The sequence below is a fragment of the Agelaius phoeniceus genome, chromosome 1 (genome assembly GCF_051311805.1).
Source record: "Agelaius phoeniceus isolate bAgePho1 chromosome 1, bAgePho1.hap1, whole genome shotgun sequence".
Classification (NCBI taxonomy): Eukaryota; Metazoa; Chordata; class Aves; order Passeriformes; family Icteridae; genus Agelaius; species Agelaius phoeniceus.
Genome location: NC_135265.1, coordinates 83,479,627 through 83,494,412, shown reverse-complemented (window position 1 = coordinate 83,494,412; position 14,786 = coordinate 83,479,627). Strand labels below are relative to the sequence as shown.

Sequence of the window (14,786 nt, the reverse complement as noted above, 5' to 3'; positions counted from 1 at the left end):
CATATGTATTTCCTCTGCAGACTTTTTCACATGTATTGGTATCACCTCATCATTTGGAAAGGGTTTTTCTTACTGTAGTAATAGTTTTTCTGTTCCAAATCAAAAGTGAGAATTCTCAGTGAGGTAAGATTTCTCTTTAAGGTCTGAAACTGTCAGCTTTGTGCTAAAAAAGCTATTATCTCTTGTTCTCTGTAGTGACAAGTATGCAGATACACTTCATGGCCCATGTCACAACAGCAGCAAAGTTGCAGTATGAGTTCTCTCTTCTGGTAGCATTGTTTTGACTCTTGCCCCTCAGTTTTGAAACTTGAGTACTGACAAGATCAAAAAGGGTATTTATTTCGTGTGTCATCCTGCTCTTTTTACCATAACATAGTTCAGTATTTGTGGCGATGCTGATGGTGCTACCTGCTGTCAGTCCTTCATTTTGGGGACTAGGCCCTCTGCTCTCTTGAAAACTAATTTATCTTGGAGCTGCTCATACTCATATTGCCTAATCAGTTGTGAAAGGTGAAGAGAACCTTGAACTTTGTGCGGTAGCTCTGCCAATAATCTATAATGAAGTGAAATAAGATATAAAATATTGAAATAATTGCTCTCTTGAAGCTTTTATTTTTCCTAGTTCTTTTGTGCTGGAAGGTGAGAAACATATAAAATCTTTCTTGCTTTTGAGCTCTTTTTTCCCATCTTGATTTTCCTTTTCTTTGCTGTTCTTATGGTTGGGTCCATAAATTTCCCCTTTTAGTAACAGCAGAAAAGAATTTGGGCTCATTTTATAAAATCTATTCAGGACTTAAGATTTAGCGGTTGTAGCTGAAAGTGACCTGTAGGTCCCAAACAGAGAAGTGTCTTTGTTTGGTGTGCTTTGAGCCTTATTTCCCTAGATTGCCAGTACTGAACAACTTTTGGAATAACTTACTTTGGTTTGTCTCTACTTCAGCTTAGAATTCTAAACCACATACAAATCTTACCAGGTTAAGAGTACCCCCAGGTAGCACATGCAAATATCTTGCAGAATCCTATTAACTAATCTAAAATAATGAGGCTAGGTTGCCTAATAATTGACTTATTGCTTATGTAGTTGTGTCTAAAATGTTGGTTAGGTCATTGTCCATTATTTCTCTGCAAAACAATAGATTATTTCATACTATTTATGAAATAGATTATTTCATAAAGAAGAAGTTAAATTTTATAGTGTATTTACAGATTATATGATCAGAAAGTCAGTAAGTGAGTGCTACAAGCCTAAAATAGAGAATTTGGAAATAGCTTGCAAACTTTGTGAAATATTTTGAGAATGCATAATATGTTATTTAAGGTTTACTTAAAGTGTTAATGGTGCATTAAGGTAGCACTGAATACTTCTCTGGTATTTCACATTAAATGATTTTGAGGTGTGTGAGTTTGATTACAAGTCTGATCAGCTGCAGACTAGATTCAGTCATGGCATTTAATCCTGTTAACAACAAAATATTAAATAAATGATCTTTCAAAATGTCTTATGCCTTTTCTAAGCTTTTCCTTTACCTCTGTAAGTACATACCAATCATTTTGGAGCACTGTAGCGCTGTATAATCTATTTTTAAGTTGAGCACAGATACTTTATTACCATAATTTTTCTGTCTTTCTTTTCTCCTTACTTTAGAAATTCTATCAGGCAAAAAAAGATACCTAGCAAAAGACCAAAACAATTCAGAAGCCTCTTTATGTTTAGACTTCAGCTCTGTTATATTACTTGTGTTATTTCAAATTGTAGGGGATTGATTTTTGGCTAAACATTTTCTTTTTGAATAATGGCAGTCTTTAAATGTCAGCAGTTTTGTACAGTAAATTTGCCAGTATTTAAGAATAGAAATTTGGTTTCCTTAGCAAATAATTAGTTGGAATCTCTATTGCAACCAGATTTGTTTTCTTGAGTTTTTTTCTGGGGCTTTTAATTTTTTTAAAATTTTCCTCTGTAGTTATTTTTGTTTGTTGGTTCTTGTTTTGTTTCATTTTTGTTAGATTCTGGGGGGGGTTGTTTGTTTGTTATTTGTTGGTTTTTTTTTTTTCCTTCTAGAAGCTTTTTTAACCTGGTGTGATGAAGAATTCCATCTTACCCCCACCCCCAGCTCTGGCTTAAATGTGAATTCATTAGTTTACCCTCCAGGTGTAGCAGATTATTCAACGCAGCTAAAAACCAAATCCATACTATCTGTTCTATTTGTTGAATCAATAGCCTTAAGATGGGAGAGCTTGTTCTATCTAGAGAAATAGATCCAAAGAAGTTGAAATTTCTAAATAGAAGATTTCTGTCATATCACAGAGGAAGGGCTTTCTTTTTGGATTATTTGATCTCTCTAGACATCATCTGCTGCAGATATCATCTCTCAGTGATTGTGTGAGTCCTGAGCATGGGAACATCCAGAAGTTTGTGCACAGGAGAAAGGCGTTTGATGCAGCCTTTTGAGATTTCCAAAAACATGAAGTAAAGTTCTTTTATCAAAAGTCCTGAAGGAAGCTAAGTGAATGATATGTGTCCCATTTTAAACAATTAACTAATTGGAAAATGAGGAACAATTTTTCTAAAAGATAAAGTTTACCAGGAAAGCCTTGCAGAAGTTTGTGCTGCCTAATATCTAAAAGTGGATGAAGCCTGGTGAAGTTTGCTGATGGTGTGAAGCACCTTAAGGGCTACTTGAGAAATGATGCAGAAGGACCTTTCAAGGTGATGCATCAGGAGGGAGAGAAATAATTTAAACTTTGTAGAGAGTTGTAGGCCCTGAGCAGACAGTTTCTTGTAAAGATGCCATCTTGCAGAGCACCAGCAGTGAGTATGATTTTGCCATATCTTTCCTCATCAGAGGGAAGTCAAAACACAAATGGAAGGAGAATAGGGAAAGATATCAATAGTGATCAAACACATGAAATTGCTTCTGTGTGAAGAAAGAATGATTGTTTAACCTCAACAAGATGAGGTATATGATCTAGGTCTGTGTGGTCATCAGCTGTATATGAAAAAGTTAGAGAACAGAATGACAAGAAATTTCTTCCTCCAAGAACTGACAGATCATCCCATAGTAGGCCAAATTAAATGTGACGCTCATTTAAGCTGTGAAATGCCATAGCACAGGATGCAGGATGCTAAAAGCTGATGGTTTTAAAAAAAAAGTGAACAAAACGTAGTTGAGAACTGGTAAAGATAAAGGTATCATCTCTTACTGAAGTGGTCCCTGAGTCAACTTCCTTAAGCACCTCTCTCAGCTGATGAGTCCTAAGACTGATGGATTCAGATCCTGCTCCAGTAGATTGACAGTGTTTATCTTGATGGCCTAAAAACAATGCAGAATGCGTCATCACAAGCTCGAGTTCACGTTCTGGCCTAGGTTATTAATCATTCTTTGAAGGTTTGTTTACCTTTTGAGCAAACAAGGGGAATGACATCTTTTAGGATACAGGTGGATGCACTTGTCATGCTTGCTGTGCTGCTTGTCTGATCTTGGGGTCACCTGCCATCCTGCTCCCAGTAGGAGTATATCAGTGAGTATATCTTCCTCAATATCAGTGAGGATTCACCAAGGTTTTTTTGGTGAATCTTTACTGATACGGAGGAAGAAATTCGCAGATTTTTCACATTTTCAGCTGAAGGGAATAGATTGGCTTCCTGGAAGTTTGTATGATCCTTGATCAGTTTTGTTCTGCTTGTTCAGTAGCAATACTAAAGTTTTCCTCTGTATTTCTTCAGCACATAGTTGAGGGTCACTGTGATGACTGGCTACTCTTAGTACTTTACTATTACAGGGTAATTTTTAGTGTTTTGATGTCATTTCAAGTAAATGTTTGTATATAATTGAGTCAGAGCTATACTTACTGAACTAGAGAACTTTGCACAAGGATGTGACATGGTGTGTTTGCTTGAAGGACGACTTGCCCAAAATAGAAAGCATTCTAATTTTTTATAGTCTCATGTTGTTTACTTGCTAAAATATCTACTAGAAGCTATTTATGAAACATGTATCAATAAGTTATGTTTGGGAAGTAGTATCTCTTAAATATGGAAAATTCTCCGCTTGAGTTTTGTTTTTCTGTTTGTCCTTGACTTATTTTGCCACTGGTAGTCTGAGAACAACACTCGGTGTTTAGAAGTTGCATGGTGAAGGTTGATCAGGTTGCTGTAGGACATTGTATAAATCAAAAATCATTTTAAGGTTATTTTGCCACCCTGCAGTTAACTGTCATTGTTCTCAACACTGGTCTTCACCAGTTTGTCTTTCTGGATGCTCAGTGTCTCCTGTAGTAACAGTTTGACAGTAAAATGTTGCTTATGGAACTATGCTTTCAATAACTCTTTTTGTATTGTGCACACAATTGTGGCTTGGTGTTCTTGTTTCTTTTGACTTCACACTCGTTGGGAAATACAGAATATGAAATACCTGCTGCTACTTCAGTGTTCTAAGCAATTGTCCCAAATGTTAGCTCTGTGTTCCTGTGCAACCCCTTAAGATTAGAATTAGCTCTTGTTACAGGCAGTCAGTTGTCTGTTGAGTTATTGCTGTCAGACAATAACAATAAAAACTCAGGAAAGGTTGCTTGCATTGGTGTTACCAGTATTTAGGAAATCTTTCAGTTTCATCTTCTGAAACTCTTGTACCTAATTTAAGTACGTACACATTAAGCCAACTTACTTACTGTATACCATTAAGTGATAGAGATGCCTTTGTAGTACCTTATGGTGGGGTAGGTTTACTCAGGCTGCTACTAAACCTTCTGGGCAGTTTTTGTTTCAATTTATAGGAGATCCCCCCCAAAAAGTGTTCTGCTATATTTCTGATCACATAATTGTTTTGCCTTGGTGTGTAAGCTGATGATCAGACCAGTAGGATTCACAAGCTTCTCACAAACAATACTTAGTTTAGTTTGCCTGTCACTGACTTGAGGTTATGGGGAAAGCTGACTTGTACTCCCCATGCATCAGCTTGTGTGATCATGCCCTGACATTTCTTCATGATGTTTCTGAAGAAATGAAGTATCTCATCTGGTCATGCTCTTGCTGAGATACTCCAAAATATACCCATCTGTCACAGTTAGTATTTAATGTGGAAGTTCTCTTATGGTTTTATAAGGGAGTTGTACAGTGAGTATATTTCATACTGAGATTCCAAGGGTGTTAAGGATGCTTTGAAATCTACACCATTTCATTTGCAGTACATTTTCTTCAGAAAACACTTAGTAAGCTGTTAGTGCCTTGGGACTTGCACAGCTACAAATAAACAAGCATGAAAAGACCCGTTGCTTCAAGCAGTGTTTTGTGGAAGTGACTTATATGTTGAGGAAATACAACTGGTGATATATGTTTTGTTTGCTGTTTTCATGCCTAAATAAATGCTTATTTTATTTTTTTTAGCAGCACAGTGGAATGAAGTTTTCCATGAAAGGAACTCATAGCCAAGGCAACAGCTACAGCCCTGTGAGCAGTGGAGGCATGAGGCAACCGGTTGGTAACCGTGGACACCACCAGTACAATCGTAACATATGGAGAAGGAAAAAACACAGAGACAGCTTGCCTATTAGTCTGAGCAGATAATGGCAAATGCCAAAATGACCTTCCCTGTTCAGACAGACTGAGTGAGTGCCACTCCACTTGAGGGATGGAGACCAGCGTCCAGCACATCGTTTTGTTGGTGTTGCCAAATATCTGCAGCTGACTTCTTTGCATGTTTCTTTGTGTGGTGGTTCAGTCCATCTTCAAGAAGTAGTTGTGCTTATCTGTGAAGCCTTATTCAATGTGGAAGTTTGTTTTCTGCCTTCCCACAATGGTTCATTCAGTGCCGAAGCAGCTCTGACAATAGAACTGCAAGGACATTTACAAATGCTGTAGCTTTTTTGCTGTGGCTATATCTGTTCCTTTTCTTTTATTTTAGAAGTGAAGGAAACTTCAGCCCCTTGGAATTTTTTTTTTTTCTTCTTTGCAGCAAGTCAAGTTGGGAAATCATAAAAGTGAATTTGCTGCTCTCCTGGTTTTTTTTTTTTTTTCAAAGCTCAATTTTTTTTCTCTGTAAATATTGGAAGTATGATTTGTGCAATAACTTGGAATTTTTAATTTAATTTCATATTATCACATAAGTTATATTTAAGGGGAAGAGGTTTTTTAATTTACAGATCCTTTCCCAGGTTGCATTATCTAAGTTGGGGTCATAGTTTTGGCAGGTTGTCTGAACAGTGTTATAAACATGACATTTGGTAATATTTGAGGCTTCTTGATTCACAATGAAAGTGCGATTTGGCTTACAGTTTTAAGAATTTACTAAGCTCCAAAGCATTTTGACCCTGTGTTTTTTAGCTCATTGTCTGGCCTCTATCAATCGTCTTGCTCTGACCAATGAGTTTTAATTTTCTTTAACTAGACAACAAATTGAACGTTTGTAGTACCAGAAGTAAAACTTTTGAGAGGAATGGAAAAAGGTTGGTTCAAGTCCTGATATGAAATTAAAAAGCTGTGAACTACATGCTTTGATGCATTTTAGTAATGTAACCTGTTAACGTTTGGGTTGAAAGAACACTATTAAACAGAGGTACCCGGCTTAAGGAATGTGGAGAAAGGAAATATGTTGATTCCATTGAGGAATCTGTATAGTAGTATGCATTAGTTCTGTTAAGAGCAAATATATAAAGTACTTCAGCTGCTCTAAGCATTACAAGAAGTATCTTTTAATGTGTTGCAGGAGTGCACAGCCCAGTGTTGTACACAGTATGAGTGGCTGGCACTTAATTTACAGATGCATACAGGTATACTATGCAAGTGTGTATTGCCATGACAAACACTGTCTTTAACTTTTTGAAAAATGTACATCCTGCCTAACCCTGAGTTTTTAAAGCACCACAGTTGTCCTGGGAGTAGGTCACATCTCATGCCCTCTGACTTCCCTTTTTTTAAGTGAGAGTTCTTAAGCTATACAGAAAACTACCGGTGAGTTATATAAGTCCACTAGCAGAGAAAGCTGAAGAATCCTGTTAACAGGACATCTATACTGTGTACAGATATAGAAGGTTTTAAAACTGGTATCTGAATATTGAAATGAGGTGTCAAGCATGAAGCTTTTTAATATGCTGTATGCCTTTGAAGCAGAAGTAGTTCATGTTATTACTGAATCTGTCAAACACAACAGGTCCTTGAGGGGAGAGAGGGCAACATTCCAAACTAGAGTAGTGCATATCTGTTTGCAGAAAGTTTGTCTTAATGCTCCAGACTCATCACAATAACAAAGTTCTAAAAATTGTGAGCTGATTCATAAATAATATCTAAGGGCTGTTACATGAGCCTGTACTGCTTAGTCTTCACACACTAGCAATATTGAGCATAACTACATTAAAGAGCCTTCAGAGGCTTTAATTGGTGTCTTATACTAGTGTCCATTTTAAAGCAAAACTCATTTGAAAAGTGGTATCATGTAACACTTCAGTCATGGTGAACCAAATGAATTGGCCTGGCTATCACTGTGGTTATGTGCTACAGGTTTAAAAAATGTTTAAATTTTTTGTGTGGACAACTATGTGGAAGCTAAAATTGACATATTTTTATGTAAAGTTTTCTATTCTTTGATTTTTAATAAACTTTGGAGACCAGTCACTCTTCTGTGCTTTTTTTTATGGGATACTTAATGGATGAAGTGACACTCGACCTTGTCCCATTCTTTGATGTACACTTTGAACATCTGCTTTAAATTGCTCATGCTGAGCACCTTCAGAATGAACTTGGAAGGTGGATGGGTGCCCTCAAGTGATGGTGATGTTTTTATGAAGGGAGTAATGAGCATGCATGTTTCTTTTGTACTTATGGATTTGATCCTTCGATAATGAGAAAGCAGAGGAGCTGGAGGCAGTGCCTGCAGTATTCTCAAGAGGAGATCAACTGACTAGTTCTTTGGGATGCCATAACTTTTAATTAACTTTTTTTTCCTAGTAGTTTTTAAATTACTGTAGTTTCTAAATTCCTTTCAAATTCTTAATCTAGGTTTCAGCCTCCTCAGAGACTGGATGTTTATATATATCTGTGAATACTGAGAAAGGGAACTGAAGTGTTTTTAATAGACAGCAATGCAGGGCTAGGGATTGGCAATCAGGGAGGATACTTGGTCAATCTTAATGAGTATCTGCTGGAGAGAAGCAGAGAAGTAGTGGGAAGGGAAAATAATAACTACTCAGTTGTAGCTTGGATAATAACGATTATTTTTTCTGTCAGTCAGTTAACCAGTGGGACATGGCTGACAGAGGGATATATAATCTCTGCAGACACAAAGATTAAGTGCAGCAACATTGGTTTTGTAAATTCCTAGACTCCACCTTTTTCTTCCTTCTGTCCCAGATGATGATTTTGCTTTATTCCTCCTATGGATTCTGCTCAACTGTCTATCCTTGTTAGTAGTCTGCATTAGGGTTCTCCCTTGAACCCCTGTTCTGTGATTAAAAATGAGAAATCCCCTTGATCCCAGTCACCTAGTGACTATTTTGTACAGTGTTCATAGGCAAAACTAGTCATGGGCTTGAAAAGTGGAAGGAAGAGGCTGCAAATTGAATAGAGGGATGGGACCCACAGAGTCCATCACAGAAAGAGCTCACTTGTGATCTACTCCTATTTACACGAGATATCAGTGCTGGTGTTGTGTTGGTTTTTCCCTCTAACTCCATCCCTGTGTGCTGAGGCAGGGTAAGAAGACAGAAATGTGACAGCTGGTACCATGCTCCTGGTTCAGCACTGTTTCTTTCCATGAGAGCAGCCTCTTGAGAATGGGCATAGCAATAGTTAGAGCAGCACTAGAAAACAGCATGCCTTGAGGCAATGTGAGCTCTTCCTCCTTTGTGGGTAAAAAGAAAAGCCTGAATTGCGAGCTAACAGGGAACTGATCACTTGGTGTATACAGTGGGGAAGTAAATCTGTCAGCTTCTGTGCTCTCAAAGACAGGAAGCTGCCTACTTGCTGACTGCTGCCAGTACAGTTTGGCTATAAATTTAGTAATACCTGGACTAAAGCAAAGTTATGACCTTTTAATTCTTCAATTAAAAGACATGTCAGAGCTATTGATTGGGTGGCTGCTCTTATGCACTTAGACTATTTCAATTGGGGCTTGAAGTGTTGTGGAAAGCAGATGTACCAAAAAAGGAGGATTTTGGAAGTAGCCTTAGAAGCCTGAAAAGAAGTATCTTGGATAACAAAAAAACGTGTGAAGAAAAATATCAGAGGATGCCGCAGAACCTTAACTGATAGTGCCTGTCTAAAGCTCTGCTCACAATTCTCAGTGTTGTGCTACTGCAAAAGTTTTGGCTTAGAGCTGCCTATGGCACAGTAGCCTTTTTGGTTTCAAATCAGTTATGGATTCTCAAAAAAGTATTTGCTTTATTTATAATATTTTCTATTGACAGATTGTTGCCTGAATATAAAAAGAAATTATGACTGGCCCATGTGCAGCACATACTGATGATATGCATATCTGTGTGTGTGAGGTCAGGAAAGACAAAGGGCATCTCATCCAACACCAACTATTTTTACCCTTATCCACCAAAATGTGACATGTTCTTCTGATGTGAATTCTTAGGAAGCAGCAAGCTGCTTCCTGCTTCAGTAATTTAGGAGAGTTGAACAGTAGGTAGATTTATGGATTTACTAAAACATGGCTTCCAGATAAATGCTTCACTCATTCATATTCAGACCTAAACCAAACAGGATTTAGGAGCTCCTATTACAGGATTTTGTATGTGACAGAATGAAAGTGATATTTAAACTGGAAGTCCATAACCTCTGTGCTAGAGTTGCCACTTTTTATTAGTGAAAAATTTGGCACTGATCCTCGATGGATGTTCTGTTGAGAAAATCTTTGTAAGAAAATTCCTTGCTTCCTGCTCTTCCTGTCCAGAAGAGAAAAGCTGAATCTTCGGATGGGCTACATCCACTCCTTCAGGATTGCCATTGGACACATCTGGCTAATTTCAGGAGCCAAAATGAGTAGATGCAATCTCACCCTTGTTAAGATTTGCATGTCCAGGTTGTAAAAGTCACTTGGGTACCCCTTACTGTATAATTGTGGGTGAGATCAACAAATCATCTCTGTTCTCTTGGGGAGATTTCTTAGGAGACTTAAGAACAGAAAACAAGATAATTTAATCAGTCATTCATACGCGTGGATGCAGTCTTCTGTAGATGAGCAGAGCACTGTTGAGGTTCCCAGCTGCAAGTGCAGGATTTGTTCTGTCCTCACAAGGGCCCTGGAGGGGAAGCAAGGCAGCCCAGCAGATGTGTTTGCCCCTCAGATTAGGGGGTAACAGAGCAGGTCTGTGCAAGAGTTTTCTGATCTGTTCCTTATACAGCAGTTGAAAAATTATTTGCTGTTTTCCTCTGTTACAAAGGAATTGTCAGGGAATGGAAGGTTATGGGAAATGTGCTGTGTGGGTGTGAGCTTTAGGAATTATGAGTGGCTAGGCACTGGGATACAAGTGCTCTAGTCTGGTAGTAAGATTTCAGTCCTTTGAAGTTGTAAAAACCTGGCTGGATGAGGCCCAGGTAAACCATTCTAATTTCAGTCAGTCCTGCTGCACCACTTTACCTCTGTAGAGCTTTAAAAAAATCAATTTTTTTTTTTTAATTTTACTTTCTCTCTGCTGGGCTTATGAAGTTTTTTTATTGGGGACATAGGTCGGTATTGTTTGGTTTTTTGCTTTGTCCTGCACTTGTGAAAATATATCTGCGAATTCTAGGACCAATACACTGAAACAGGTAAAAACCTAGTGGTTTCTGAAGCTGATAATCCCTGGAAATGAATAGTCCCCTGTCATAAGTTACTGACCAAGAAATATGATTTTTTTTTATCTTCTCTGTATGATGATGATTACTACTGTTAACAATTTTTTCTTTTCTGAGTTCAGTCAACTTGCATTTGCAATGGTAACATAATGCAGGTGTGTAGGAGTAGTAGTTTGTGTAGGATATCAGCAAAATACTCCAAATTGCCAAGTCCTCCACCTTTTTTTCCAGGGAATTGCATGGATTCATCATGGAAACTTCTGAAAATTAAAATTTTTTTGTTTGTCTTTATTCTGCAATTCAGGAGTATGTAGATTACTTGCACTCCCTGAAAAATTGTAAAACAGTACTGATGGAGCTGAAAGCATCATGAAAAGGCTTTTTTTAAGATTGGAAGCTGCTATTAGCCTAAGTTTTACCTAAATAACAAAAGGTTGTATCTGACTAGATGGGAGTTGTTCTTTACAATGCACCATAGAAGTCTGAGACTGAACAATGTTTTTTAAGAGTGAATATGTAGAAAAGAAAATTTCCACCAAGAAAAAGGAAGCAGAATCTGAGACCTTAATGATCTTTACTTGAAATATAAAATAAACATTTCAGCAGAATGGGAATTGTGACATGCCAAGATGCAGATCTATTAATAAGAACTTAATCACCCTCTACTACTGTTAGTGCTGCTACTAGAAGTATGATGTATGAAGCACAGCTCCAGGATGCATAAGTTACTAATAAGGGCAAGACATGCCAAAAGTCCTTATCTGGAAAACTCGTATCAGTATTTTTTATTTCTGTCACGTAACAGACTAGGGCTAATTAGAAACAGAGGCAAATTGTAACACTGATTTATCAAATGTTTTTAATGCCTAACCCAGTATTGCTGCTATTAATATCTATATGTTTAAATTGTTTAGTAAAGCCCATGGTGTGGTTCAGTGCTAGAACCCCAATAGCATCAATAGATGGCGCTGAGTGCAAATTTTTGGGCCAAAGTGGTGCAGTTAGTTGAAGATTAACTTCAGAAACAGATTATTTTATCTGTGTTTACTAATGATTGTGACACAAGAACTGCCATGCATGGGCTGTGTGTCCTAATGTGACAAATATGGGACACGTGGCCTGTACACAGAGTCGGAGTTTTGTAGTACTGAGTAAATAGATATGAGATGAAATATAAAGAACAGGGCTGGAAAATGAGAATTTATAGCTACTTCCAAACAGTGAAAGCTGATGGGTTAGAAATTATGAAGAGGAGAGACACCTGGGCATATTAGTTAACAGTATGATTAAATTCACCAGCTTGTCTCACAGAGTTGATAAGTGTTGAGCCAAACAGATGCAATGTTTCCATTAGCGTTAATGATTTCCTTTTATTGCAAGTCCAGAGTTTTACTGGTTAAATTACCTGTGGCTTTCCTCATTTCAGGGGGGAAAAAAAGAAATAGACAAAAAAGAAAATAATCATAATCCTCTTGTTTTCTTTATTCATATTTCTTTATGGTAGCTGCCACAGACACAGGTTTAAAGAATTTTCTGACACCTGAGAATCTACTTCAGCTGGAGATTCATCAAAGCACAAGCTAGCTTTTATGATGCCATGTCAAAATGCTGTGAAGTACTGGAGATGACAGATACCATCACCCAGCTTTTTGCACCCATTTGCACTGGTCTTGTATTGACAAACTTTTGATCTTTGGCTTTGGTGTAGGAGTGCCTTCCCTCCTGGGGATGGCTGAACGTGCTAGCTGGCTGTCACTTCAGATCTCCGGGTGACAAGTAGAAGATCAGACTGGATGTAATCTGTCTAGGGACTATGGTATGACTGAGGTAGTCAGCCTTCCTTTCTCAATTTTGTTGGAGAAATACGTGTGGTTTTATTCTGCGTTTCCTGTTAGATGCTTTTGTGGTATCTGGAATACAAAGGAATGCAACATTTCAGACTGCTCCAATTACCCTGATCACTTTAGTGGATAAAATTAGGTGTTAATTTCATGACACAATTTGACCTTGTTTGGCATTCTAGTTTGGTCCCTTATGGACCTTGCTTCCCATTCCTGATCATTGGCCTACTGGCACAGATAGGCCCAAACTCAAAAATAAAGGAGAGGAGGGGTGGGGTGCATCTGACATTTTGAGGAATGTAATCTTGTAGGCATGAAAAGTATTTAAATTCTCATTGTGTGGCACCTGGCTGTCTGCAATGGCTTGGAAATGGCTAATTCTTCATCAGTGAGAAGGGTCCTCCCTCGGGGAGGAAGAGGTCTACCCCAGGACTGCTGTGTCTAAATAGAATAAATGTTGCTGCCACTCCCATCTACTTGTACAGTCTGGTCTTAGTGACATGAGAGAATTTTCCTCTCCACTGTTTTAGTCTATTTGTTTTTACTTGGAATCTGTAGTCCTAATATAGTCTATATTGTCCCAAAGGGGACAATGACTCTGTTAGGCTGACTTGTCCTTAATGTTCCACATTCTCAGATTTATGCAGGATATGGTTGAGGGCTTTTTTTCCCTTCTGTACATTCCCTGCAGTTCTAAATTTGATGCTTAAAAGAAAAATCTGTCATCAGTGTGCCCTTAGATTATAGCATGGTCTTACAGCTTTTTGAAGCAGAATTTCTGGCAGTTCTTACCACCAATGTCTCTACCTCCAGTGGGCTGAAAACAGCCAGATGGGTTGTCTATGTGTGTCTTCATCAAACATTGTGGAAATGCTGAAACATCCAAGTGTACAGCAGCATTCTGCAGGACAGTGCTGAGATAGCTATTTTGTTGGAAGACTTGGAAATGCCTGGGCAGACCCCAAGAGTCAGGATGCTGTCTGGAGTATCTGAGGCTGTAAGAAGTCATGGCAGCCAAACTTTAAAGACAGAAAAGGTTTATAAACACTTCTCAAAATGACCCACCTGTTCATCTGCCTCACAGCTTCCTTCTACTTTTCCCTGCAAGCCTTTATATTCTGCAGGAACTAAAAACCTGTGGTTTCTGGCTCTGGTGAACTCCTGAGAGGAAAGAGGACCATGGGGGAGGAGAGGTGGGGAGGCATCTGATTGTGAGGACTGTAATACTCCAAGCATGAATCCTATTTAAATTACCAAGGCAAAATGCACTATTCATTCATTATGCATTTAAATTTCAGAGACCCTTTTGATACAGGAGGTAAAAAGAAGCTCAGCAGGATCTTTCCAAAGATGTTTTATGAAAAGGATTGTAGTGAACATAAATTAATTTTCCAACAATGTTTGAGCAGATTGCTGTCAGTAGATACTTCACAATTAGTTTGTCCTTGTGTCTTTCTAAGTGAATATTGAATCTGGAGGGAAAAATGCTTCTTTTCCTGTGCATTTTGCAGAGTTTGTTTTTTATTATTATTATTATCTTATGTTTAAGTAAAAGTCCCTGTGGAGTTGGGGAACTGAATGTTGCTCATCTAGCAATAAGACTTTAAATTGACTCAAGCATAGGATTTTTTAAAAAAATTGATCTTCTTACAGAGTATTACAAGATTTTGCTGCTGGTAATCAGGAAAATGCGATTTGCTAAATTCAATTTGCTCCAGTGACAGGGAGGGTGCGCTCTTGCATCACTCTTATTTCCCACCGCAAAAGCAGCAGCTCGACAGTCTCTGGTTTGGAGGTGGTGCTGTCATGATGGGAAAACCTTTCCTGAGGCACAGGGTAGCTTTAAAGGTAATTTTGTTTTGCTTCATACGGATAAGGCTCAGAACACTTTACTTCTAAACAGTAATGGATGTCTGAGCAAGGTAGTTGTTTTTCTGTCTATCAAAACTGTACTTGGGAAGGCCATGCTTGATTTGTGCTGTGCAGCTGTACCAATAGAAAAATGTTTAACCCTTCCAGAGGTTAAATTGTTGTTTCCTTCTTATGGTTCTCTCAGTCCCTTAATTACACACAGCCAGCTCAGGTGCATGAGCTCCTAATTGTTTTAGCATGCAGAGGAGGGAGGCTCTTTTTTCCTAAGTGCTCCTAGAAATGGAACTGGGACGCTGACAGGT

General features: G+C 38.2%; 1 protein-coding gene across 4 annotated transcripts in view; it reads left to right on the top strand.

Annotated features, from left to right (window-relative positions):
• The window catches only part of TENT4A (terminal nucleotidyltransferase 4A), a 58,439-nt gene extending 50,833 nt beyond the window's left edge, over positions 1 to 7,606 (top strand). For 2 of the 4 annotated variants that reach the window (XM_077182499.1, XM_077182487.1), the window contains one exon: positions 5,387 to 7,606. In XM_077182499.1, the coding sequence (XP_077038614.1) occupies positions 5,387 to 5,563 (177 nt within the window). In that variant the 3' untranslated portion in view covers positions 5,564 to 7,606. Of the gene's footprint in view, positions 1 to 5,383 lie in introns of all 4 variants that reach the window. The other 2 variants (XM_077182490.1, XM_054639752.2) reach the window with 1 other exon arrangement.
• Positions 7,607 to 14,786: the final 7,180 nt, after the last annotated feature.